Source organism: Apostichopus japonicus, chromosome 9 (assembly GCF_037975245.1).
Source record: "Apostichopus japonicus isolate 1M-3 chromosome 9, ASM3797524v1, whole genome shotgun sequence".
Classification (NCBI taxonomy): domain Eukaryota; kingdom Metazoa; phylum Echinodermata; class Holothuroidea; order Aspidochirotida; family Stichopodidae; genus Apostichopus; species Apostichopus japonicus.
The window spans coordinates 23,696,017-23,721,474 of record NC_092569.1 but is presented as its reverse complement, the minus strand read 5'-3'; the positions used below and the strand labels follow the sequence as shown (position 1 = coordinate 23,721,474).

The 25,458-nt window shown below is 34.9% G+C and overlaps 3 protein-coding genes across 4 annotated transcripts in view; 2 read left to right on the top strand and 1 right to left on the bottom strand.

Moving 5' to 3' along the window:
- Positions 1 to 25,458, top strand: part of LOC139973029 (fibrinogen-like protein A) — a 141,235-nt gene that overhangs the window by 19,888 nt on the left and 95,889 nt on the right. The window lies entirely within an intron of this gene.
- Positions 8,770 to 18,898, bottom strand: LOC139973027 (microfibril-associated glycoprotein 4-like). Its single transcript, XM_071979373.1, has 7 exons — positions 18,737 to 18,898; positions 16,681 to 16,746; positions 13,234 to 13,341; positions 12,626 to 12,745; positions 12,188 to 12,348; positions 11,554 to 11,815; positions 8,770 to 10,334 (listed from the first exon to the last, which is right to left on the bottom strand). Exons 1-7 carry the CDS (start codon positions 18,804 to 18,806, stop codon positions 10,027 to 10,029), a joined length of 1,095 nt encoding a protein of 364 aa, XP_071835474.1. The 5' UTR covers positions 18,807 to 18,898; the 3' UTR covers positions 8,770 to 10,026.
- Positions 14,899 to 23,636, top strand: LOC139973028 (zonadhesin-like). Of its 2 annotated transcripts, none has more exons than XM_071979374.1 (4): positions 14,899 to 15,503; positions 15,726 to 15,940; positions 16,070 to 16,375; positions 22,813 to 23,328. In XM_071979374.1, exons 2-4 carry the CDS (start codon positions 15,755 to 15,757, stop codon positions 23,164 to 23,166), a joined length of 846 nt encoding a protein of 281 aa, XP_071835475.1. In that variant the 5' UTR covers positions 14,899 to 15,503; positions 15,726 to 15,754; the 3' UTR covers positions 23,167 to 23,328. The 2 variants fall into 2 exon arrangements, with proteins under 2 accessions (XP_071835475.1, XP_071835476.1); XM_071979375.1 differs by lacking the exon at positions 22,813 to 23,328 and adding an exon at positions 23,362 to 23,636 and having other exon boundaries at positions 15,040 to 15,503.

The window sequence follows — 25,458 nt, the reverse complement described above, 5'->3', positions numbered from 1 at the left end:
ACTTCTACATTTTATCTCAAAATTTCAACTATTTTTTCTTAATCTCACTTGACTCTCTTCTGGAAAGTTCAACCTGTAACATACCGACATTTCTGGCTTTGCTTTTCAAAATGGTTCAATATTTGTCTGGTTTTACGACTTTTTGCTTGATTACATACAAAAAGAAACTATTATTTTGCCAGAGCTTATCTCAGAATGGAGACTACTTTATTTCAAACTTTCGTCTACATTCTTCAACGTTCGATGTTTTGTTTTGTTTTTCTTGAAAATTTCAACTACAATATTTTGATTTAAAAATAAATAAATAACACAGGTTTGGTGGCTACAGTCACCCCCCCCCACCCCATCCCCTACCATTTTCCCGCCGTCTCTGATCACGATGTTACGTAGAGAGGCTGTCACTGTGAGTAAGTGCACTGTACGGTATCGTATAGGATAGATCTTGGGTTTGTTGGATATGAATACAGTTTGTCACGACTCTTTATAGATACCGCCACCACTTTCAAAAGTAGCGACGGACTGAGATACTTCATTCAGGAAGAATTTAAACATCGTGCAGTATAAACAGTATTTACAGACAGAGATATAGATGGAAAACATTTTTAACACAGCCTCAGTTCTTTAAGTGTACACTTGATGGTCAGGGGGTTGGAAGTCAGATCGCGGGCCCATGGAAACAGTATTATGCCACCTGGCCCCCCTTTTAACTTCAAAGCATATTTGAAAAGTAGAATATATTATTCTTCATCCCTGCGCGGGCCCCTCTATACTCTCCTGGTTCCCATGTTGTACCTTGAGTACCACCATCAACCGGTACAAAGTTTAGAATCGGTACATTTCTTTTTTTTAAAGCGTCATAAGTTATAATCATTCTTTGAGGTTTTCTGAAGATGGTTCCAAATGCACATGGGCGATGGGACCATGTGAACAGTGATCTTGTGCATCATGATCAAAAGCGACGACGGATAACATAATCTCATTGTTCTGTATTTCTTGCATAAGGTACTTTTTTTGTTGTTGTAAGGAATAGTTGCCTTTTACTCAGTAACATTACACCAAAGAATCAATTTAAGAGAAAAATTTATCCTTGCTCCGTTTTGTACAGCAACGAGTGTTACAGCATGATGTCACATATCGGTCCATGGGGAAGGGAGCCCTCACTTAGTGAGTAGGTTTCCCAGTACAATGTCAAATGTTAAATGTTGGATGTAACTAAAACATACAACCTCCAAGTGTATATACTGGAATCGAGAGATGAACGAACGGACGAACGGATGTACGAATGAAAGGACGGACGAACCAACGCATATGTTTGCTTATAGAAACTGTTCATTTGATATGCTCCATAATGAGCAACTACGCGGGCGTGATCCAGGCAGTGAGGTATGGTGTACATTCTCCTACCCTTTTCAAATCCATGTACGTATGAATGATTTTTAAGCACATTTTATTTTAACACCATGTAGGCATAATTATCTAATTATAAACCTTTTTTGTAGTTCAAATATGCCCCAGAATTAATTTGGACCACCCCTCCCCACGCTCCCCTCAACATGGGCTGCTAACGATTCCAGGGCCACATATGTTTTTATATAGGAATAAAATAAAACCGATAGTTAGAGTTGATGTGGTGTTTTGGTTATATTGTCCTTGCAATTTATTAAAAAAAAAACATTACATTTTCGATCATGTTTCTATAGTATACAGTCAGACTGTACAACCTGCCATTACGTTTCTCTGTAGATTGTCCATTCTCCTCTCCACTACACATTTGCATGTTAACCAAGATATCTGTGAGGTACGGGAGCGTATATGAAACATGTCAAGTGACGTTTCGATGAGATGACGTTTTGTCGAGAGGTATTAACTCGTCTAAATGATACCAATAAAATGGAAAATTTACGTTTTGCGCCAGATTCTTCCCGACAAAACATAAATTTCCAGATTTTTGACAAATGAACGATTTGGTATGATCTCGTCAAAAATGTGAATTTTTGTTATCATGACGAGTTGATGCTTCTCGAAAAAAAATTAAATTTTCAGATTTTCGACATTTTGACAATTTACAATATGTCGTCAAAACTTCAATTTTCAACTTCTTGTCGTGTTGACGAGTCGTTGCATCTAAACGTCAATTTACATGTCTCTTCTACGCTTCCGTACATGCCAGTTATATTTGGTAACATATAACATCTCATTTAAATCGTTTAAAAGTGACAGCGAAGGGAACCAAACACCACGATTTGGCATCTGATAAATGTTGAGTACTTCAAACCCTTGAGCAACGCCCATTGTTATGTGTCGCGATTTTATCCCGCCTGCGAGCTTACCTGAATTGCACGCTTAATTTATGGAATGCCAATCGAGCAAATAAATGATGATATCAACATTATCGAAGCTATAGGTTTGTGAAGTAATTGCAATCTCAATTCTCTAAACTATCGTGGATTACGGGTTGAGCTTGGCATGCTGCAGTTTGATGTTATCCGAAGCAAGCAGTTGGCTGCAAAAATGAAAACTGCAAATTCGACATACGGAAGTCTCCGATTGTAAGTTATCCGAAAGAAAGGATCTGAATTCGATTCATCGGACAACAAGTTGTGTCACTAGAGCAAAAGATGGCTTTTGACGAGAAATAGTTTGTGACCAATTTGTTTACTCTTTTCGGCTGTATTGACTGCACGGACTACTTCCGCGAAAAACTCAGTTGATGTATAAACTATATGTTACCATTGCTGTGGACATTTTTACTGCGCTTGTGATATATTCGCATTACCAATTTGTGCTTGAACCTGCAGCTCGACGTATGTGTTCTATATAACATCATAAAGTAAGCTTTGCTTCCATAACAGATTCAAGTTCAAGTTCAACCCTTTTATATTCCAAAGGGGCAATCGCATGTTTGCAATAAAAACATGATAAATACATAAGCATGCAAAAAAAAGTAATAAAATACAATTGCGCTAGGAGAAAAAGACAGGTTAAGAGACAACAAAATTTAAGTAGGAAAATAAAATAGTAAAATACCAGAAACCTAACGATTAAATAGATTTTTATCAAGATTAATACAACGAGTGATAAACGACGATTTGTGTTGGTTTGTAAGAGCAAATGGTAGTCTCAAACTTGCACTACGGGAGATTATTACGATATTAAGATCTACACATATAGGGGGTGGCTGATATCGTCAAGTACGGTGTTAAGGTTAGCCTCAAGAAAATGTTGAAATGATGAGTCCCCCGTAAGCTAATTATCTCCTAAACTTGAGTACGGCTATAGCTTGTCAAATACGTTTTTATCTGTACCGTCCACGATTCCACCTCACCATACAATACAATACAGCCACACACTGCAAATCACGGTATTATAAAACAAAAACTAGTAACAATGCGGCTATTGATATTAAAGTTCAAAGTGTTTGGTTTTGGGGGGCACAATTCGCCCAGTAAAGGCTGAAGGGTTAATTTACGGAGACAATGCAATCTGGATCTGATCCTTGCATGGAGCTATGATCCTTGTAAGTTGTAACCAAATAATCAATGTGGTCCTGCCAACAAGCTGATTATCTATTACTTCAATAAGATACTTGGAGGTTGAGACACGTTCGACGAAGTTGTCTATTAGCTCCGTGGGTTCGATTGTGACTTTTCTAAAATCAATCACCATATCATTTGTCTTCTTCACAAAAAACAAACGATTTATTTGGACTAAATGAGCATTATCGTCATCCTTTGTAATCAACCTTTATCATTAATTATGCAGTATCATCAGCAAAATGAAATAAAGGGCAGTTGTCATTTGATTATGTAACATCTGATGTGGTCATCCATAAAACATATTAATACGAATATATACGCGTATTAATTCGAATATATACGCGCATTAAATCAGACAATAACTGGCATGTCTTATAGCTTTCAAAACGAGTTTCGAGAGTTATCACAAAGCAGCCTCTCCATGGCAATAAATGAGTCTCTATTGAAGTACATCCAGGCCAAATCTACTTGATCTAGACAACAACATGATATTAATACGAATTAATACGTGTATATATCCAAATTCGAATTAATACGCGGATATATTATGCGGAGTTTGTCCCATCATATGCGTGTGTGATTGTTTCAAAGATTTTTTTTGGAGGGGTGGGGGCGGAGCGACTGCCCCATTGTCCCCCTGCCTACGCGTCTGGATAAATTCACTAAACTCTAAGCTGATAACACTGTGTGCTCTGTTCTCGTACTATTTACAGTACTTGGAGAATCTCTCGGACTTTGTCTATAAAATGTATGTGTATTTTGTTATTGGATGATTCATTTTTAAGTAAAATGTTTTATTCGCCGAAACAAATTTAGAATTTGGATCAATTTAAAACGTCAAACAGCGATGGGATTTTGACAATTTGGTTCAGTTTTTTAGTACTTTTAATTGTTTTATATGAAATTCTCCCTTTGGTTCGAACTATTTCTTCAACATTACAGACCTCATTGTCTACGAATTACGTAATATATCATGCTGCAGCTTCCAAGTAGCAAGACTTGGTTCGGATTAACGGACGGTTGACATAACTAACGATGGAAAAGTTTATAAATATACATCTAATATAACAAGCATGGTAGCAGGTTGTCCCGTTTGGTAGGGTGTTTGACGGGCATTGGGGCCTCGAATGGGGGATGGGGTCCTCGTAGCGATAACAGAAAGCAAATGGATAGGATAATATTTAACATGAGACGCAATTGACGGGTACAAAACTTGAGAATTCCCGTCAATTAAGAATGAACGCCAACCGCGAACTAGTTTAACTAAGCCTTTAAATGCATTTTGTCACTTTCGTCCAATATTTTTCTTTCCCAAATTTGTCATGGGGGGGGGGGATATTTGACTGGGGGTGGGGTTCCAGCCTACTTTTCCCGTTGGTTACGCCACTCTTCTCTAGGAATATAAACACAATGAACCAAATACATACACATATATGATCCTGTTCATTTTGTTTATTCATATTCATTATGCAATATGGCGGTGTAGTAGAGTGCTCCACGTTATTTGGGCTCCGCAGAATTCATCCTTATTAACTACATCGGGACATTAACTCACTACTCATATGAGAGAAAGTAAACAATTATAATCACTATTCTCAACTGTTTGTCATCATGAGTCCCTCCACCAGTACTAGAAGAGCAAATAAAGTGGCTAAAAGTAAGAATCAGCAGACAACGCCTTCACCTCGTACGTTAGATTTTGTAAGGCGAGCCTTAGCCTATACAATTCCTCAGGAGCAGGTTGACGACTTGGGCAAGTCTATTCGGGAATCCATGCATCGTATTAAAGATGACCTGAATCTTATTGATGGGGAATTCAATAGAGCTTTGGCTTTGATTAGCACCCGAGTGAAGTGCTCGAGACAAAATATGCAGAAACACAACGACATATCACTGCCTTGGAAACTAAAGTTTGCGATTTTGAGGAAGCTAACGAAAACTTGTTGGTAGCTGTGAATAAACAAGAGCGCTTTTCTTGAAAGTGTAATCTTCGCATCTTGGCTTTCCATATTCTGAGGATGAGGATTGTGTTGCTATTTTTAAGAGTGTGTTTCTTACTGCCGGCGTTCAAGATGCTGAAGTTCTTAGAGCTCATCGTGACGGTGCTTTCCGTCCTAACGAGCAACGACCTAGACATATTTTAGTGCGACTTACCACTTTTAAAGATAAACTTACTATTCTACGGAAGCAGCGAACCTCGCTCATCGATAGGGAATATTTTATCACCGACGATCTCACCTATGCTGATATACCGGAGAAGCGGAAATGGAGTGATCGTGTTTTGCAATTATACTCGGAAGGCATTAAACTGCATTTTTTTTTGTCAGGACAATGGCGTGATCAAAATGGTAACCATTTACCTTCTCCTTATTGCCATCATGTAGTTGTCTAGTTTACTCCAGCACTAGGGGCCCGATGTATCTTCCTGGTAATCTCAGTACTCTGCTGTTTTACGACGTTGACCCGCCCCTGCTCCAAGCAAACCTATCTCTCAAGGTCAGATTTTTCTGCAGGCTGTTTGGGGTTTAGAACTCTTCTTTTTCTGATTGCTTAATACCACTGTATCTATCGTGACTTTATAATGTTTGTGGCCAGCAAAATTAGTTTAACTTTATCCTATAAGTAGAAGTACATCATGATTGAAGTAAAATTTGTTTCGTGAAATGCTCGTGGGTTACGTAACTATATGAATAGGAGAAAGTTATTTATTTATTTACTTTATCGTCGTTTTTACGTTAGTTTACTACAAGATTCTCACTATGTCCCTTGTGACGTTAACTCTTGGTAAAAAGAATGGGGTTATATCTTCTTTTATTTTACCATGCGGATAATAGCAGTAGAGGTGTTGGTTTATTTTTCAACCCAAAACTCATTAAACTATTATAAGAACTAGGGTCGATGAAAATGGAAGGTTTATTGTTATTGATTTAAATGTATACGATCAGATTTATGCTGTAATTAATGTTTATGGCCCAAACGAGGATGACCCATTTTAATTTAGTAATAGGCCTATTGCATAACATTTGACAGCATTTGGTTGTACATCGATTATTTGCGCGGTGATTTTAATTTTAATTTTGTAGGTAATTGAACTCATGATAAATTTGTTGGGTTGCAAAGAACTAATTTTAATGCCCGTCAAACTATGCTTCAGATAGCAGAAAATCATGATCTTATTGATGTTTGGCGTGATCGTAATCCTAACGCCCGGCTTTTCACCTAGCATTCTTCTGTTGATAATTCTATTCACTGTCGACTCGATTTATTTTGGTGTTCTAGACACATTGTTCAAACTGTAGTGCAGCTGACATTGTTTCTATTTTTAGGTCCGACCTTTCTAGCGTTACTCTTACTATTAATTGTAAGATCGAGCCAATGGGCCGTGGCTACTGGAAGTGAAATGTTTCACTTTTAGAAGATTTGTGCTATTTTAATTCTATGATTGATATTATTAACAAAACTGCTTCATATGATTCCTATTTGAATGATTCCCTTCTCTGGGAAGCTGTTAAGGTGAACATCCGTTCTTTTAGTATGCGTTATTCTTCCATTCGTGCGAAAGAGCGTAACAGGTTTGAATACTATCTCGTAAATGAGATTGCCAGGTTGGAAAGTTTAATCACTATCTGCCCATTTGAACGTTTAAATAGTACTCTAGCAGATCTGCGAAACAATTTAGATATGTTATATGATAATAAATTTCAGGGTATGGTTATTCATTCTATGGCTAGATGGTGTTAATATGGTAAGGAAAATTCACAGTATTTTCTTAAGCTTGAACGTTACAACAAGGTAAATAATAACCTATTACAGCTTCACAGTGTAGATGATCGTATTGTTTCAAATTGTCAGGATATTTTAAGTGAGGCTGTTAGTTTTTATCGTAAACTTCATACTAAGTGTCCTAATATTTCTCCTGTTTCGTTTTTTGATGCTGTTTGTATTGATCACAACAGTCTTACCGATGATCAGAGTTATTTGTGCGAGGGTCTTTTTACCATCAATGAATGTAAAGAGGCTATTGGGTCCATACAAAAGAATAAAACCCCTGGTTCTGATGGATTATCAGTTGAATTTTATGTATATACATTTTTGGGATATTTTAGGTGATTTGTTGTTAATTCTCTTAATTTTGCTTTCAGTTGTATACACACTTAGCCGATGAACAGGGCGGAGCAATAATCTCTTTGATTCCAAAGCCTTCAAAAGATTTACAATTTTTGAAAAAATGGAGGCCTATAGCAATTTTAAATACTGACTACAAGATTGATGCAAAATTTCTGGCAACCCGCGTGAAGCGTGTTTTAAATTACATTATTAGTGAGGAGCAAACTGGATTCTTAAAGGGACGTTTCATTGGTGAGAACATTAGACTAGTTTTAGACCTCATTGATCATTGTTATTCTAACAATATTTCAGGTACTCTTCTTTTTCTAGATTTGGAAAAGGCTTTTGATTGTTTGGACATAGGAGTTTCTTTATCAAAGTTTAAAATTCTTCAATTTTGGTCCAAATTTTATTAGGTGGGTTAGAACCTATTATGGGAACGTTACATCTTGTGTTATTAACAATGGTCATCTCTCTCAGTATTTTAATATTTCTCGAGGTGAAAGACAGGGTTGTCCACTCAGTCCTTACCTCTTTATTTTATGTTCAGAATTTCTCACGTTCATGGTTAAAACCAGCTGTCCTTTCAAAGGCATATCTATATTAATAACTCTGAAATTAGAATTTTACAATATGCCGATGATACTGTTTTATTTTTCTTGTAGAGGTTGTTAACATTCTTAATAATTTGTCTGTCGCTTAGGGTTTAAAAGTTAAGTTCAGCAAATCATTCTTTTTTCCATTGGGTGCTTTGGTTTCAAGGGTTCCCCGTTATTTTTTTGAGTATGGTTTTAATGTTAATCCTGGTCCCGTGAAATATGTTGATGTCACATTTACTACAAACAATGAAGATTTCTTTTCGTTGAATTATCTTCCCAAATTATCCAGGCTCAAACATTTACTTGGAATGTTGTCAAAACATGACAACTGGTAAAATAACTGTTATTAAGAGTTTGGCCATTTCGCAATTTGTTTTTCTTTTTAGTGTTATTCGGTGGTGCTTTTCTTTTCAAATTTTATTTCAATAAGGAGGCAGTTTCACGTATTTCTAATTTTTGCAGAGAAGTGTGTGAGGCTTGGGCTGAGTTTAATTTTTATCATCCAGATAGCAATTACGGCAATGAAATCATTTTAAACAACATTCATATATTGGTTAACAATATGATTTCCATTATAATCTTTTAAATCACAGAAAAATTCATTTGAAAGATGTCATTAAAACGATGGCTCGGTAATTCCATGTAACACGTTTCAAGCGAAAATAAATATTAGAAATTTTCCATTTAATTCATACTATGGGATTATTCACGCCATTCCTGGTCATGGGAGGGGGTACCATGATTCTGATTTGCTCCCAATGAGTGAAAATAACTTTTATATGCATTCGCACACTTAAAATAACCACAAATGTTTAAAATAAGCTAACTACCGGTCTCTGCACGCCCCGTCGTCTTGTATGAAATGGCAAGCTATGAAATTTCCAGTAAAGTAGATTGGAATAAGATTATTAGGCTTCCGTATACGGCTGTGAATAACCCCAAAGTATCATATTTACAATTGCGTTTCCTACATCGTATTTTAGGCATAAATAGCTTGCTTTATAAACTGAAAAAGGTCAATTCTCCACTCTGTTCATTTTGCAAGAATGCCGATGAAACACTAATACATTTGTTCCATAATTGTAGTCACGTTGAGCGCTTCTGGGAGGCAGTGAATTCAAATTGCATTCAAAATTACTTATACTTTTAATTTGTCCAATATTTGTTTTGGTGATTTTGATGATATGGGTAATCCTTTTAACCTTTTAACTTTGCATGCTAAACAGTATATTTACACTTGTAGGTTGAATAACAAAATCCCAGATACGCACGAATTTTATTTTAAGTTTCGCTTTCTACTTGACTTTTACTATTTTATATCTAAGCAAAACAACAATTTGTGTAACCTTAACGACTATTATGATTTCTTAATGTAAGCTTCTTTATGTAAGTCTTTTTGCTGATTCTTTTGTATTATATGTTACGGTATTGTAAATAAATACAGTGGGAAAAAAACAAACAAAATTGAACAAAACTGAAAACATGATCAGTTAGGAAATTATTTCAAATAAAGGAATATTCAACAGTGCGTACGTCTGAAGATTAAGGAATACTATTTTTTTTTTGTAAATCTGCCACTCACATTTGAACATATAATCTCCTAATGAAAGTTTTCTTGAGAGTTTTCAATCCCCGAAGATGATACATAATTTAATGTATTATTTTCACGGATACTACCAATGGCTCGTTTCGTCCAGTTGATTTGTCTTTCTCATAACGAAATCTATTTGTTTATTTTACAAATGTTTCGAGACAAATTATATGAAAGACTATCCGTCATCAACTCAAGAGGATGGTCGAATTTTCATCTCAACGAATTGGACGTTGCAATAAGTATGATAATGAGAGAAGATCATTTCCCCGTTGCCTCCATTGTAGACTCCGTTAAGGTTTTCAGTAGTACAAGTTGACTTGCATTTGCTGCTGTATTGGAAGTTATAGCAATAGCTATTACTATTACAAGAAGAGCACCAACTATCCGAGTGCCACCAGCCACTTCTGTGCTTCTCTGCACAGTTGAAGCTAACACATCCGTCATTGTCTCGGTCATGCGTGCTGAATTGTTGTCCCTTGTTATAAGAGAGTTGATCACCTGTTAAGCAAAACAGCAAAAACCAGCAGAGGTTAATACTTGGCCATTAAACTATAGCGTAAGTATCCTGATATATTGCAGACAATTTTGTTGGGTCATGAAATAGGCATTAAAGTAAACTAGAATGAAGGGGAGGGGATGCATATTGAATTGAATTATTTGTTATCATCGGTTGAATAATTTTGCGATCACTATATATCTCATGCACTGATGTATAAGTTTACCCTCTCAATGGATGTGACTTTAAGAGGATCATTGATCTGGATTGAAATTAACTGGTTACATAAAATTATTGTCTATAGATATTAAATATTATGATAATATGAGTAAATATGGTATTTGGTCCGAACGGAGACCTAACTCTTTCCATTAAATAGTTTTTATTTATTATATTCACATATTTATTTCATTCTATGTCTCAGTTTGTCTTTGTCTTGAAACACGGTGTACGGTTCTTCTTGGTATAATTGTTTTACATATGTTATAAGAAACATTATTCTGCTAGTGGAATGTGTTCAGTGCAAGCCCTCAATATTTAATTCTCTTTTACTGGTTCTGTGAAGATATATGGTCGTATTTCTCTTCCATAATATTTCCTGTTGCTTGATGCTTTCTCATTCAGCATACATTCTTGTTCATCGACTAGTCAGACTACTTCAATATTTTGTCAAAGATACCAACAGTATTCAATTGAGACGGTTAAGGTAACGGGTCCAGCCTGGGAGAGGCAAAACCTTCTTGCTCTTTCAATTGCAAGATTATGAAACCAAAACTGGCGAAAGTGAAAAGGTTTCTTCATATAAATTGCCACTAAATTTAGATGATTGGAAGGGAGAGACAAATAAACAGCAATTTGGTATTTGGTATAATTTCATCACTTGTTCTGTTTCTATCGGTTTTTGCCTTCTAATTAATGCGTGCGACTGATCCTACATACCCTGAACTGGATTATAAACTATATAATTATCTCGTCGATACAACAGGAGAAAGGCTGTGTGTGAAGTGTGAAAGGAGGGAGGGGGGGGGGGTGTTATACCAACCCTCTTTGTAAGGGTTTCTGATACAGTATACTCATACATATTTTGTAGGTAATATTTAACATCAAGAAGTGCTGAAACCGTGACAACCATTTTTTCATAAAGGTTAGTGTGAACATTCTAGTAACTTTAACTTGACCTGTTATCCAAGGCAAGGCGCAAATATCCAACATGCAACAAACCTGTGTTTCCACTGCGACTGCCCAGTTTATTCATTGTGTAGTTGCTGCTTTCAGACTCGATTTGAAATTTTGTATATTCAGCATATTTAGCCGATCCACTAGAAGTAGTGATGTCAAAGCGAAGCTTGTAGTTTCTCTGGTTAGTCAAGTAATGAAGCTTTTCATTTCCTAGCCATAAGTTCCTGCTGTCACCAAACCCTTCTTTGTACGCGGTCCAGTTTTGATAAAAACTAGTAGAGCCATCGGTACGACGTTGAAACACCTGAAAAGATAGCAGGTAAAAATAATGAAATAAAGAGAGTTATTGGAGTATTTGAAGCATGCTAACACACAAACTTATTCAAGAAATACCGCACGAATATATATTTATAAAAAAATAATGTTTCAGTATGAAAAACTTAGGACGTTCTTTGTTTTGTTTTTCTTCAGGGGGAAGGACATTTTTTTTTTATGATTGTCACCCTTTGCATCTACTAAAGTATTTTTAATATATTCAATTCCTGGTTAAGAATTATAAAGTGCAACTAAACCAAAAACAGAAACTCGTACTTTCATTAGCGTCTGCTATAGACTAAATCATAATAACTCACAGAAACATAGTTGAAACATAACTTTTTTTTAAATCAAGACTTACGGTCCACCCTCCACCGTTTTCCATGTTACAAGATACGTTGAACGGTGAACCAGGCCATCCAGTTGGCATGATTGTATAAACCCCATCTTGTGTATGTCCAGCGTCATAAACTTCCTGACAGTCTGTATACAATGACTCGACAGTAGGGCTGCCAACAGCTTCTGTAGATGGAATATGTATGCATGCATAGTTACAACAGATAACATCCTAATATGCAATAGTACGTATACCCACTTGGTAATGTATTAGTGCTACCAACAGCTTCTGTGGATGATATGTATGAATGCATGGTTACAGCAGATAACCTGCTAATATGCAAAAGTACGTATACCCACCTGGTGGATTATTAGTGCTACCAACAGCTTCAGTAGATGGTATATGTATGTATGCATGGTTACAACAAATAACCTCTTAATATGTAAAATTACGTATACCCACCTAGTGGATTATAAGTGCTACCAACAGCTTCTGTGGATGGTATATCCTCTGATGTTTGTGCAGTTGAAGAGGTCAAGATATCCTCAGTAGTTGTAGAAACTCCTTTGCCTGAAGAATACGCTGAAGAGAAATATATGATCTAAGTTTGATTTCATTTGATTAGTAATTTATTTGACCGTAGTCAAGGAGACTGTTACATAACTATATCTTACTAAACAAAGCTTTTAAAGAATAATTTGGGTCAATAATAAAAGGGATTTCTGTGGGATAACCCTTAATTTTTTTACTTTTCCCTCGTTATTTAAAATGTTGGCTTAATATATGTTTATCGGAGTACATCCCACACCCCTCCCCTCATCCATACCCTTGTTATAATTTACTTGAAAATCTAATTTAGAACAAGTACTTTTGCATTAGTGCTACCAACAGCTTCAGTAGATGGTATATGTATGCATGCATGCTTCAAGCAGATTACCTCCATATATGCTAAAGTACGCATACCCACTTGGTAATGTATTAGTGCTACCAACAGCTTCAGTAGATGGTATATGTGTGTATGCATGGTTTCAACAGATAACATATAAATATGTAAAAGTAAGGATACCCACCCGGCGGATTATTAGTGCTACCAACAGCTTCTGTGGATGGCATATCCTCTGATGTTTGTGCAGTAGAAGAGGTCAAGATATCCTCAGTAGTTGTTGTAATTCCTTTGCCTGGGGAATATGTTGAAGAGAAATATATGATCTACGTTTGTGTTCATTTGGTTTGTAACTTACTTGGCCGTAGTTAAGTACACTATTACATAACTATATCTTTCTACCAAGAGCTTTTTATGAATAATTTGGGTCAATAAGAAATGAGCATTCTTTAGATAAACCTGCAAATTTGTACTTTGTTCCCTTTCTAATTGATATTGGCTGAATTTATGTTTATCGGAGTACATCCTACTCAGCTCCCATCCTCAGAATCCTTGCTATAATTCACTTGAAAATATAATTAAATAAAATTAGTTTATGACGCGCAATCCGATACAAGAAATGTTATCAAATATTTCGGTATTCACAGTAGATCAACCATCGCATTGGTTACCAAAAAAAGTATTTCAATTTACCTTCAGATAATACATGCTGACTGATAATTAGCAAATTGGAGCAAACACAGTAATATGGAATCAATATAAATATTTGATTTTGAAACTATAAAGTAGCTTAATATATTTAATTTGTTCTTTCAATAATGTTTGTTTGAAAAGTTTAAAAACTTGTACGTCAGAAAGCAAACAATATTTGAAGGACAATTGTTGTGTATGAACACGATAATTGTTCAAAAGTTAAAGAGAGTAAAACGACAATCAAACACAAACTATGAGGAAGTTTTCTTGTGGTAGGAGCTGCATCTATACTACTGACTCCTTCAATAAATTAATCACTGCACTAGTGTTATATATGTTCGTTTTGAAAATTAAAATGTCTGTTGACAGATTATTGGCATGGATCTGACTTTATTGGAATCGGAATGCCCAATACTAACTTTCGACAAAATCAAGATAACCTTATGTGACACTGTTTGCATGGAGACATATCTATTGAGATGCATCACTGCACTTTGTCACAACAATTTCGCAAAACAAAATAGTTTCATTGTTGTATAATGAACGGAACATAATATGTACAAAGAAACTTAGAAAATGTAGTGGCTAAATTACATTAATACTAGAGATTTAAATGGATTGAGTCGAATTTAAAGGCATTTCATTAGGTATATCTGCTTTATTTCTGGGTCGGTGTCCGGTTGGATAGAACATTATGTAGAGCCTATTGTGATTGCTAAAGGTATAGGCGCATTACATTTTTATATGAAATGCCGATATTCATAGAATTCCGGGAAGCCTTATATTGCGTTGAACCTTAACTTTATTAAGTTCGGCTCATTTCCTATGATATATTTATGTTATTTTGCTTTAAGAACCATACAACTTCCTTTCAATACTGCTGAATCGTTATAGAAGCCTTTTGTTCATTGGTAGGAAATTTAAGCTTTGTTCTGTGTTCAAAGATAAGTCTTAAGATGTGAGCGTATGACGTGAAATTAAAGACAAATGTTAACTCTTTATAAGCTGCGTGCATGATTTCACTAGTTAAACTTTGTATAACAAATTTCGGTCACTAAATACATTTCATACTTCTCACTTAAATTTGAAAATGTTCTTTCAAATATTGTTTTTTTTTGGGGGGGGGTGGATTTGCAAATATAAATTATAGGTCAATGAGATATCGCCGCCTTTAATGATGTATGATCTTACAATTTTCGCATTATTAGCAACATTCTGTCTATATGGACAGCCTTTTTAAATATCCGCGTATCTTTATTTTGGTCTTTTAAGATAACATCATAACGAAAAGAAGACCACTAGATTAGTAAATGATAATACACGGACATATTATTATCTGGTTAGAGGGAATACGTTATCTATTTAGCTGTTAATTTATTTGCGTTGTTAATGATATTCTTATTTTCCACCATCTAATACCACTTTCTTACTACTACTATTAATTACAAAATTAATACAAAATACTACGTTAATACAAAATTGTCCATAAACATCATTTCTATACTGTTTTCTAGGTAATACAAAGCAAGAATCAAAGGAACCAACTATTGGAGTTACTACTGAACCACAAGGCACGACTCTAGGTGAGTCTCGTAGCATACCAAGCGCACTACTCATATCATTTGATAATAGAAGAAATCACATTAATTATGCATTATTAAATTGTTCATAAACATGCTTTCTATCCTTGTTTAGGTAAGACAGTGCAAGAATCAGAGGAACCATCTACTGCAGTCACTACTGAACCACAAGGCACGACTCTAGGTAAGCCCCGTAGCATATCAAGCGCACTACTCATATCATGTGATAATAGCAGAAATCACATTAATTTTGCATTAATGTGCATTATGATTTAATTTACATGCTTTCTTTAAAGTCGCAATCAGCTTTCCGTCGTTAAGTTCATATTAGGATGTTACTACATGGAAATATGAAACAAAACATAATAATCACGACATTTCAAAGCTAAACTGCTCTTATCTCCAGGTTCTTCGATATATACGTGTCCTCCGAACATGATCTATGGAAACTGCACTTGTGAAGCAACATGTGAAGATCCCAAAGGAGAGTCTGCTTGTAACAGTACCTGTTTCGGTAGCACGGGTTGTATCTGCAAAGCTGGGTTAATGCTAAATGGAAGTTACTGTATCAGTGCGAGTAGATGCAGCTGTTTCGTTACAGAGGCAAACATGGTTATATCGGTGAGTTTTTGTGACATCTATTTAAATGTCAGATGACATTTCTAATGGATATTTGATAACAGAATTAAAATTTTATCTGACAACAGTTTTGTTCTTCAAACTTAAAATTTTACATTTGATCTGTGCTAGAATGGAAAAACATACGTTAACGATAACTGCACCCAGAAGTGTTCCTGTAGCAATAACCGACTGATCTGTGAAGGCTTCAGATGTGATACCAATGCTGTGTGTGATGTCGAGAATGAAGTACGACAGTGTTATTGTAATGATGGATACGAAGGTGACGGTGAAACTTGCGAGTCATTGTATACAGACTGTCAGGAAGTTTATGACGCTGGACATACACAAGATGGCGTTTATACAATCATGCCAACTGGATGGCTTGGTTTACCATTCAGCGTATCTTGCAAAATGGAAATCGGTGGAGGATGGACCGTAAGTCTTGATTGAAACAGTATGAATATTTCAAGTATGCTTTTATGAGTTTTTGTTGACTAATACTGTCAATTTTTATAACGAACCAACACATACCGATATTAAATGCTGTCTCTCAAACAATGGTATTTTGTATTAGTAGTTTTGGTTTAAATGAAAAATTAAACGAGGTAAGAAGACGTCAAGTTTGAAAACCACCTAATCCACAGGCACAACAGAAACATCATTTTGTGGCATGTTAAACTTCTTATAATATATAAATAATAATTTGACAACATTCTGTGTTCTGTTTACTTTTTACTTACCTTTACAAGGTGAAGGTAAACAGTGGCTTCCTTTACATGGAAATTTCTCAGCAAAATCACACAACTCTATGAATAAGAAACAAGAAGAAACTAACCTCAGAAACAGCTACACGTACAATCTGTAAAAAGATCCTCAGCCACAAAATCAAGTTATGATAAAAACAAAACAAGATAAGACAAGACAAGACAACGAATGCGAACATTGTTTAACAGTCGTCCAGCTTGTCATGAAATAACAAACACAGTGATAGCTATCATTTACTTATAAACTTTGTCATGACCATGTTGATAATATTGTTGAAAGTTGTGAATTTTGTGAAAAAAAAACAAAAATAAATAAATGAACGAATCACAGTGACGTCAGGCGCGGATCCAGGTGAATTTAGTGTGTAAACCTTAACCCCCTTTTAGACCTTACACATAATTTCAAATGTTTTATTTTCAAGCACGAATAAAATTTATGGACCATAGACTGTTTACTTAGCTGAAATATTGAAAAAGATCAGAAAAAAATCCAATATGATCATTAATTTCGTCGCTTCAACAATGAAATGATTATGTTATTCAATGGACACAGATGGTACGACAGGACTCGAATTGACTGACGTCACCAGCGGTACATCGGCGCGCTAACCGTCCTTAAAGGTCTACCAACACCTATGAACAACATTGTCCTAATCACTTTAAAAGTCGTTTGAAACCATGACAATAGCTGCAATTCCCATCAAAATCCATCAAAGGAAGTTGACCAATTTACAAATCTTTTCTTAATTCTAGTTTTATTTATGAATAAACATTATGTACATTGATGATGTAAACGGAGTGACTGCCTAGGTTTCTGTTATGTTTTCCCTTTGTTATCAAAACCTTCTTTTTAAGGCCACTGAATACATGCCATTTTTTGAAATATTTTATTGTCTTCTTTGAAAAGTCACATTATTCGTCACATTACTCAAACGTCTCAATATTCTAATGATATATGTGGGCTTGTAATTAGGTAGATAACTTATTAAGACTTCAATAAGAAATATTCATGAGCGTAACACACCATGTCATAGTTTGCATATATTTAATGAGTTTCTCAGATTTATCAAAGCGTCAAATGTGTATATCTTGGAATCGAACACATATGGGGAATTTTGATTAAGAAATTGAACTTCAGATAGCATAGAAATGACATATTTTAGGAACTTAAATAAGTATAAACAAAATATAGGGTACATGCATCGAAGCCTATTGAGGGAAGAATTGAAAAATGCATTATCACTCTCAGTCCAGAATTCGCGGACTGTTTTGCTCCGACTGGTTTGCTCGAATAACTGTAAAAGCAAACGTGGAATACCTTCTCAGTAAGAAGCCGTTATGTAGATCATCCACACTGTTGTTAAAAGGGATGATGACGATGAAAGAAATATTTTGGTGTACAATTGTTATTATTTAAACTCATTTGATTATGTTTCTTTATTATGATCTAGATTAAACGTTAGGTTGTTAGTGTTCTCTTAATATCATGTTCGAAGCCTATATACTTAGCATAGTATACACTATTATACCATGCAGCCTTTCCTTAAGTAAAGTTCCATCCGAGTACAGATATTCTTTGAACCTTAACTGCCAATATGAAATACTATTCCATATAATGTTACTATAGGCCTATCTATTGTAACCAATTGAGGAAGTAGTGAAAAAGTGTGTAAATGCAGATAGGCTCACTGACAGAATCATGTCATGATTTCATCCCGATATAGCATAGAAACATAACTGGGTGTAGAGGGGTATGCAAGGAACTAAATAGAGATATATAAATGATCTTGTTAGCTGCAAGAAGGCTGCCAAAGAAAATTTAATTTCCATACAGCGATGCAAATAGAAGGTTACAACAGGGATTAATCTGTAGTTTTTTTTCTTCTTAAATTCAATAAGACAAATACAGTATCCTATTTACCCTATTAATCCTATTTACATTTAAAATAGAAAAAAAAAACATCATAACGTACTCTACTCCGTTTTTGTGGAACTGGATTATTTTTGGTTATTACGAAAGAGAAATACTTACTTCCGGCTTGCACCGTACCGATGATGATCACTTCCAAAAAGAAAAGTTGAAACAACATCTTTCTCTTCATCTTTCTTATGTTTAACCGTTCTACGTGTCACTGATGTTTGGCGTTGAGCTGTAATCTGTAACTTATTGGATGCTGCGATATCTTAAATAGAGCACATGGAACTTAATCTTGCAAATATGGGTACCAATCAAGAGCACTGGATGAAAAATTAATATGCATAAATATTAGAGAACCAATTATAAAGCGATACGGTGATCACATCGTTAATTTCATTGGAGAAAGTTTTGTGACAGAGCTCTCTAATTGGAGCTGTCTCGCTGGCCATTTCGTTCACAGCATTATTGAATTGAATTTATTTTCCAGAATAGGAAATTCGGCTTACACAGGTCGTAAAAGAAAAGAAAAAAACAATAGTATAAGTATCAATAGACTGCGATACACATACAGTAATAAAAAGATATATACAGCAAGTCCTACAAGTAAGAAACTTATCTTCTCTCTTGTGAATTAAATATATGGATAGAATAAGGCACAAATGAGCATCTGTAGCGGGCCCTAAGTGTACGTGGTGGGCATAAACGCAGTCCAGAGCGGTTGTAAATGTAGTGCTCAAAGAAAGGGTGTGTTGGGTCTTGCATGATTTGTGTCAATTTATTGCAGACCCTCTCATGATACAAGCACTCTAACGAAGTTATCAGTGAACACCAATTAACCCGCTGAGCAACTTTCCTGGATTGCTCAAGCATCTTCACATCGATTCTTGTACCATTGGCAAAGTAACAAATTATGTTATACATCAAAACACTTTGAATGAGGGATTTATAAAACAAGGTCATGATTGTTTTATCCACTTTGAGGTTCTTCAGTTTTCTCAAGAAATACAGCCTCTGATTGGCTTTCTTATGGACAATTGTGGTATTACTAGACCAGTCAATTTTGTTACTCAGCATGGTTCCTAAGTACTTATATTTATCTACTTGTTCTACTTGTTCCCCATGAACATAGATGGGAGCGTGAGTTACTGGCTTGCGACGGAAATCTATAATCAGCTCCTTAGTTTTTGTCACATTAAGTTGTAACAAATGATCATCGCACCACTGGACAAACCTTGCAATCGTGGTGGCGTATGAGTCAATGTCATCTGACAGGTAACCAGTAATGACAGTATCATCCGCATATTTGATGACGCTACAATCACTGGTCATACTCTGACAGACGCTGGTATACAGGGAAAAATCCTGGGGAGAGGACACAGCCCCGAGGCGCACCTACACTTAAAATCATTTCCCCTGATTAGACATCGCCTGCCTTCCCCCTCTGAGGTCTATTTCTAAGGAAATCATGAATCCATAGGGTAATTCGGAAAGATACACCGTATGCGATTAATTTAGCTGTAAGTAAGTGTAGGACAATTTTGTTCAATGCAATAGAAAAGTCTATAAAAGTAGATCTCGCAGACTGTCTACCTTTATCTAAATGAGAGTACACTTTGTGCAGATATGTCAACACCGCATCCTCAATTATGTGACGTACCTGCGATGTGCAAGATGCGATCATTATGTGTGAGAGTACTCTCATCGTGAGGATAACGTAATGATAACGTAAATTAAATAGTGCTGGCTCTAGCCTTCCCAAGTGATGGGGGGGGGCGGGGTGGTGTGGTGGGGGTAAGTAGGGTATAACGCAGTAAAAAAATTCCCAATAAGATACTCACATCACGAGATAATTTAGTAGGCTAGGGAACACGTCCTACCCCCCCCCCCCCCCACACACACATACACATTGCCATCACCATCCAATATATTCCTTTTGCCCTCGGAAAGGGATAAAAAAAAATTTTAACTGAAAGGGCAATGTGCTTAAAACCTTGTATTGCTACTAATTATATATGGATATGGATATGGATATGGATATATATATATATATATATATATATATATGTATATATATATATATAAATATATATATATATTTATATATATATATATATATATATATATATATATATATAAATATATATATATATGGATATATATATATATGGATATGGATATGGATATATATATATATATATATATATATATGTATATATATATATATAAATATATATATATATTTATATATATATATATATATATATAAATATATATATATATGTGTGTGTGTGTGGGCTGTGTGTGTATACAGATATCCATATATACAGATCGATACTAAGCGCTTTAGATAGTCTAGCTGTTTGTGTCGTTTTTTATCTCAAAGTTTCGAAGCTTCGCCTAAGTTTATTGTTACTGTTGCGATTACGATGGAATCATGTATGACATGAGCTTTGGCAATCATTATCATTATCAAAACATATACCACGTCTGCGTGTTATTTTTGGATATAATTTATACTCTTTATGCCACCTGTATTCATCTGTCAAATTAAATTTTTAATTAAAAAAAGGTCATTAAATCTTTAATCACGTCGTCGAGAACGAGTTGACACTGCAGCTACAATTAATCAACAGCAAAAGAGTTTCTGCCAAGTTACTATATGCATTAGTTTCCATGTTTGACAGGTACCTATTATCGATGCAATAATATTGCAAGGACATGTAAACAATACGACACTTCTTTGTTTGTATCATCATTATGTAAAAAATGGACCATATTCTATGAAAACAAGCGCTATATGACATTCAAATAAATCCGGTCGAGTTACTTTCAATTAGTACGAAAGCTTATATAGTGCTTACAAGAAATAGGGTAAGTATATTACCATTAAATATGGAATATGATAGTAAAATCATGGAGATGTAGATATTAATCATAATCATCGGTACACGCCTATCATTGTATGTATTAAAGGGATATCCGACTGCTGGAGTTGCTTGCTAAATATAAATGCTGGATTTTGTTTTTAAATCCTGAGGACAAAACAATATCCTCATAGTATTTCGTTTGGTACACATATTAGGTTTTCAAATTTTGTGTTATTTGTGAATCTGACTACAGCAAAGTGAATGATGTTATCACTGCAATTGAACTGAAAAAAATGTTTTTCTTTTTCCTCATAATATTTTACTTGCATATGCACAGGGAAGAGTAAAATTTCCACAAAAAGAAAAGTTTCATTTTGATGAAATTGTAAGTACTGAGAACGTTGACCACTAAGCAAATATTCAGACTGTAGGCCTATCAGGTTTACGGATACATCAAACGGGAGATTGTTATAGAAAAAGCAAAGTTCTCGAAAACATTTGCCATCATGACATCAATGCAGACCACGTATTGTGATGTCCACCCTCGAAAAATGAAAGGTTTAGCAAGTCAAAAATAGACCAATACATTCAATCAGCAATATATATTCATTTATATATATAAATCAAAACAAAAAACAAATCCGCACTCTTAGTTGAAAACCTCAATAACATATAGCTGTCCCTAACTCGATATATATATATATATATATATATATATATATATATACATATATATATATATATATATATATATATTTATATATATATATATATAAATATATATATATATATATATATATATATATATATATATATATATATATATATATATATATATATGTGTGTGTCGATACTAGTTGAGACAAGTGGAACACTAGTAGTTGTAACTCGGAGTTTCTCTTGTCTGAGTTGTCTGACGATCGCTATAACGCGTGAAACTCCGAGTTACAACTACTAGTGTTCCACTAGTCTCAACTAGTATCAACATATATTCCGCTCTGTCCAATGGACATAGAGCACTCTGCGACAAGATAGACGCCAACCAACTCTCTCTCTCTCTCTATATATATATATATATATTCAATTTTTACTAGATGTTTAAACTATATACTAAAGCGATTGTCCCATTAATCTATATTGTTTATGCTTTTAAGTTAAAAAGTTAGAGAAGTCAATTTTAATTATAACCAATATGACCTTTAATAAACATGAAATTTACACACAAGTAAAAGTATTTCATAAAAACTATTCCAACCACGCTCCGTTTGGTCAGACTTTTTGAACTTCTGAATAATTATGAAAAATGTTTCCTAAAATGCTCAGTTCCACAGGCATCTTGTTCATCAAGTTAAGAGGACGGTCGAATTTTCATCTCAACGAATTGGAGGTTGCAGTTACCATTACTGCTCAAAAATATTTAATCTCGACTATGAAAGCCTGGTTGGTAAAGTAAGAAATGCTGCTAAAAATGAATTCATAAGACTAGCTAAGAATATACATAATTCTAAAGATCACCCACTTCACTCAGAGTTGATCTCTCTGTGCAATAGAACCAGCAAGTACAATCTACGTAATCCTACTATCTTGCCATCTTTTAGAATTATGCTTTTTAAGAACTCATTTATCTACAGAGCAGCCATTTATATTCAAAATGGGTTCTTAGAATCTCTGTTATAATCCTTTAATCTTTAATCTTTAAAACTTCTAATCCTTTCTTACTTTTGTTCATGCTTTCATTTTTGTACATGTTTACGTCTTTTATGTATCATATTTATGTGTCCTATTTATAAATTTTATAATTTATACTGGAATAAAGAAATTGAAATTGAATTGAAATTAGAGATGATGTTTTCTCCATTGTCTCCATTGTAGACACCATTGATGTTTTCATAAGTACAACCTGACGTACAGCTGCTGCTGTATTGGAAATAATCGCAATTGCCATTAACAAAGCACCGACACCAATTAGTATTCGAGTGCCACCAGCCGCTTCTGTGCTTCTCTGCACAGTTGTAGGTACCACCTGCGTCATTGTCTCCGTCATACGTGCTGAATTGTTTTCCTCTGCTATCAACGAAAAATTACCTGTGAGGTAAGATAGCAAGAACCATCAGTGATTAATGCTAGTCCAATAAACAAAGCGTAAGTATCCTGATATATTGCACACTTTTGTTAATAAATCAGTTTCACAATATACTGGGAAGAAGGAGGGGGGTGGGGGAGGTAGGGGAGGATTCCCTTGAAAGAGATTCACAATTCATTATATTTCATGTCAGTGCTGATTTATTCTTTAATGTTCTTTATTTTAATAATGTTTCTTTCTGAATGGAGGTGGATTTAAATAAACTGATGTATATGAACATACAAACTATGCTTGCCAACAAGAGAATATTGTCTGTTGATATTAATTATTGCGTAAAAGTAAAAGGGCCGGACATTTAGATCCTAGCAGGATCCTCCTCAGAGGCCGAATGAGAAGTTACAGTAACAGAAGGATCGAGATGTCACGCCCTATTACGATTACACATTCTTTTACACAGGTTCTTTAGTGAATAAGCAGTTTGCCAACAGTTTGTTTTCTTTTGATATTAAATATTATGATAAAATTAGTAAAAATTGTATTGGGTCCTAACAGAGAACTAAATCCTGGGCTTTCCATTAACTAGTTTTTATTTTTAGTTATTATAGTTTAACATTTGTTATTTTATCTATATGTCTCGGGTGGTCTTTGTCTTGAATCACGGTGTATGGCTCTTTTTGATTTAAATGTTTCACAGATGTTATACTAATCATTATTCTGCTAGTAGTGTGTGTTTACTGCACGCCCTCAATTTTTAATTCTCTTTTACTGGTTCTGTGAAGATATATAGTCGTATTTCTCTTCCATAATATGTCCTACACTTATACTGATGCTTGCTTATTCTGCATACGACCATGTTCATCTGCTGGTCAGACTACTTCAGTATTTTGTCAATGATACCAATGATATCGAATTGATATTTGGATAGGATAAATATCTATATACATCATACGGTCTATTTAAAGTAATGAGCCCAGATAGGACGAGATTGTTTGCAAATTGATTTTTGTAAAGAAATCCTGAGATTACTGGCTCAAATCCCATTCGAAAGAAAACGTTCTTTGCTTTTTCAAGATGATAAAATCAAAACTGGCGTAAGTAAAAAGGCGCTTTTTCACGTCAATTACATCTACTTGAGATGGTTGAAAGAGAGAGAGTCAAATCAACAACAACATTGTATTTTGTATTACTTTATCACTTGTTCTGTTTCTATCGATTTTTGCTTTCTAGTTAATGCGTGACACTTATCATACATACCCTGAAATGGATTATAAACTATATAATTTTCTCGTCGATACAACCGGAGAAGTGTGAAGTGTGAAATGAGGAGGGGGGATTGTTGTTGTTTCACCGAATCCTCTTTGTAAGGGTTTCTGTTCAAGTGTACTTATACATAATTTGTTCGTAAGTTTTAACATCAAAATGTGGTGAAACCGTGACGACCATTTTCTCATGAAGTTTATTGTGAACATACAAGTAACTCTAACTTGACCTATTGTCCAAGGAGAGGCGCAAATAACAAATATGCAAAAAACCTGTATTTCCAATGCTACTGCCCAGTTTATTCATTGTGTAGTTGTTGCTTTCAGACTGTATTCGAAACTCTGTAAATTCAGCATATAAAGCCGATCCACTAGAAGTAGTGATGTCAAAGCGAAGCTTGTAGTTTCTCTGGTTCGTCAAGTAATGGAGCTTTTCATTTCCCAGCCATAAGTTCCTGCTGTCACCAAACTCTTCTTTGTACGCAGTCCAGTTTTGATAAAAAGTAGTAGAGCCATCGGTACGACGTTGAAACACGGGTAAAAGTAATGAAAGTTAATGATGGGCGAGCAGTTGAAGCATACTAGCAGGCAAACTTAACTTACGAAATACCGAATGAATATATATTT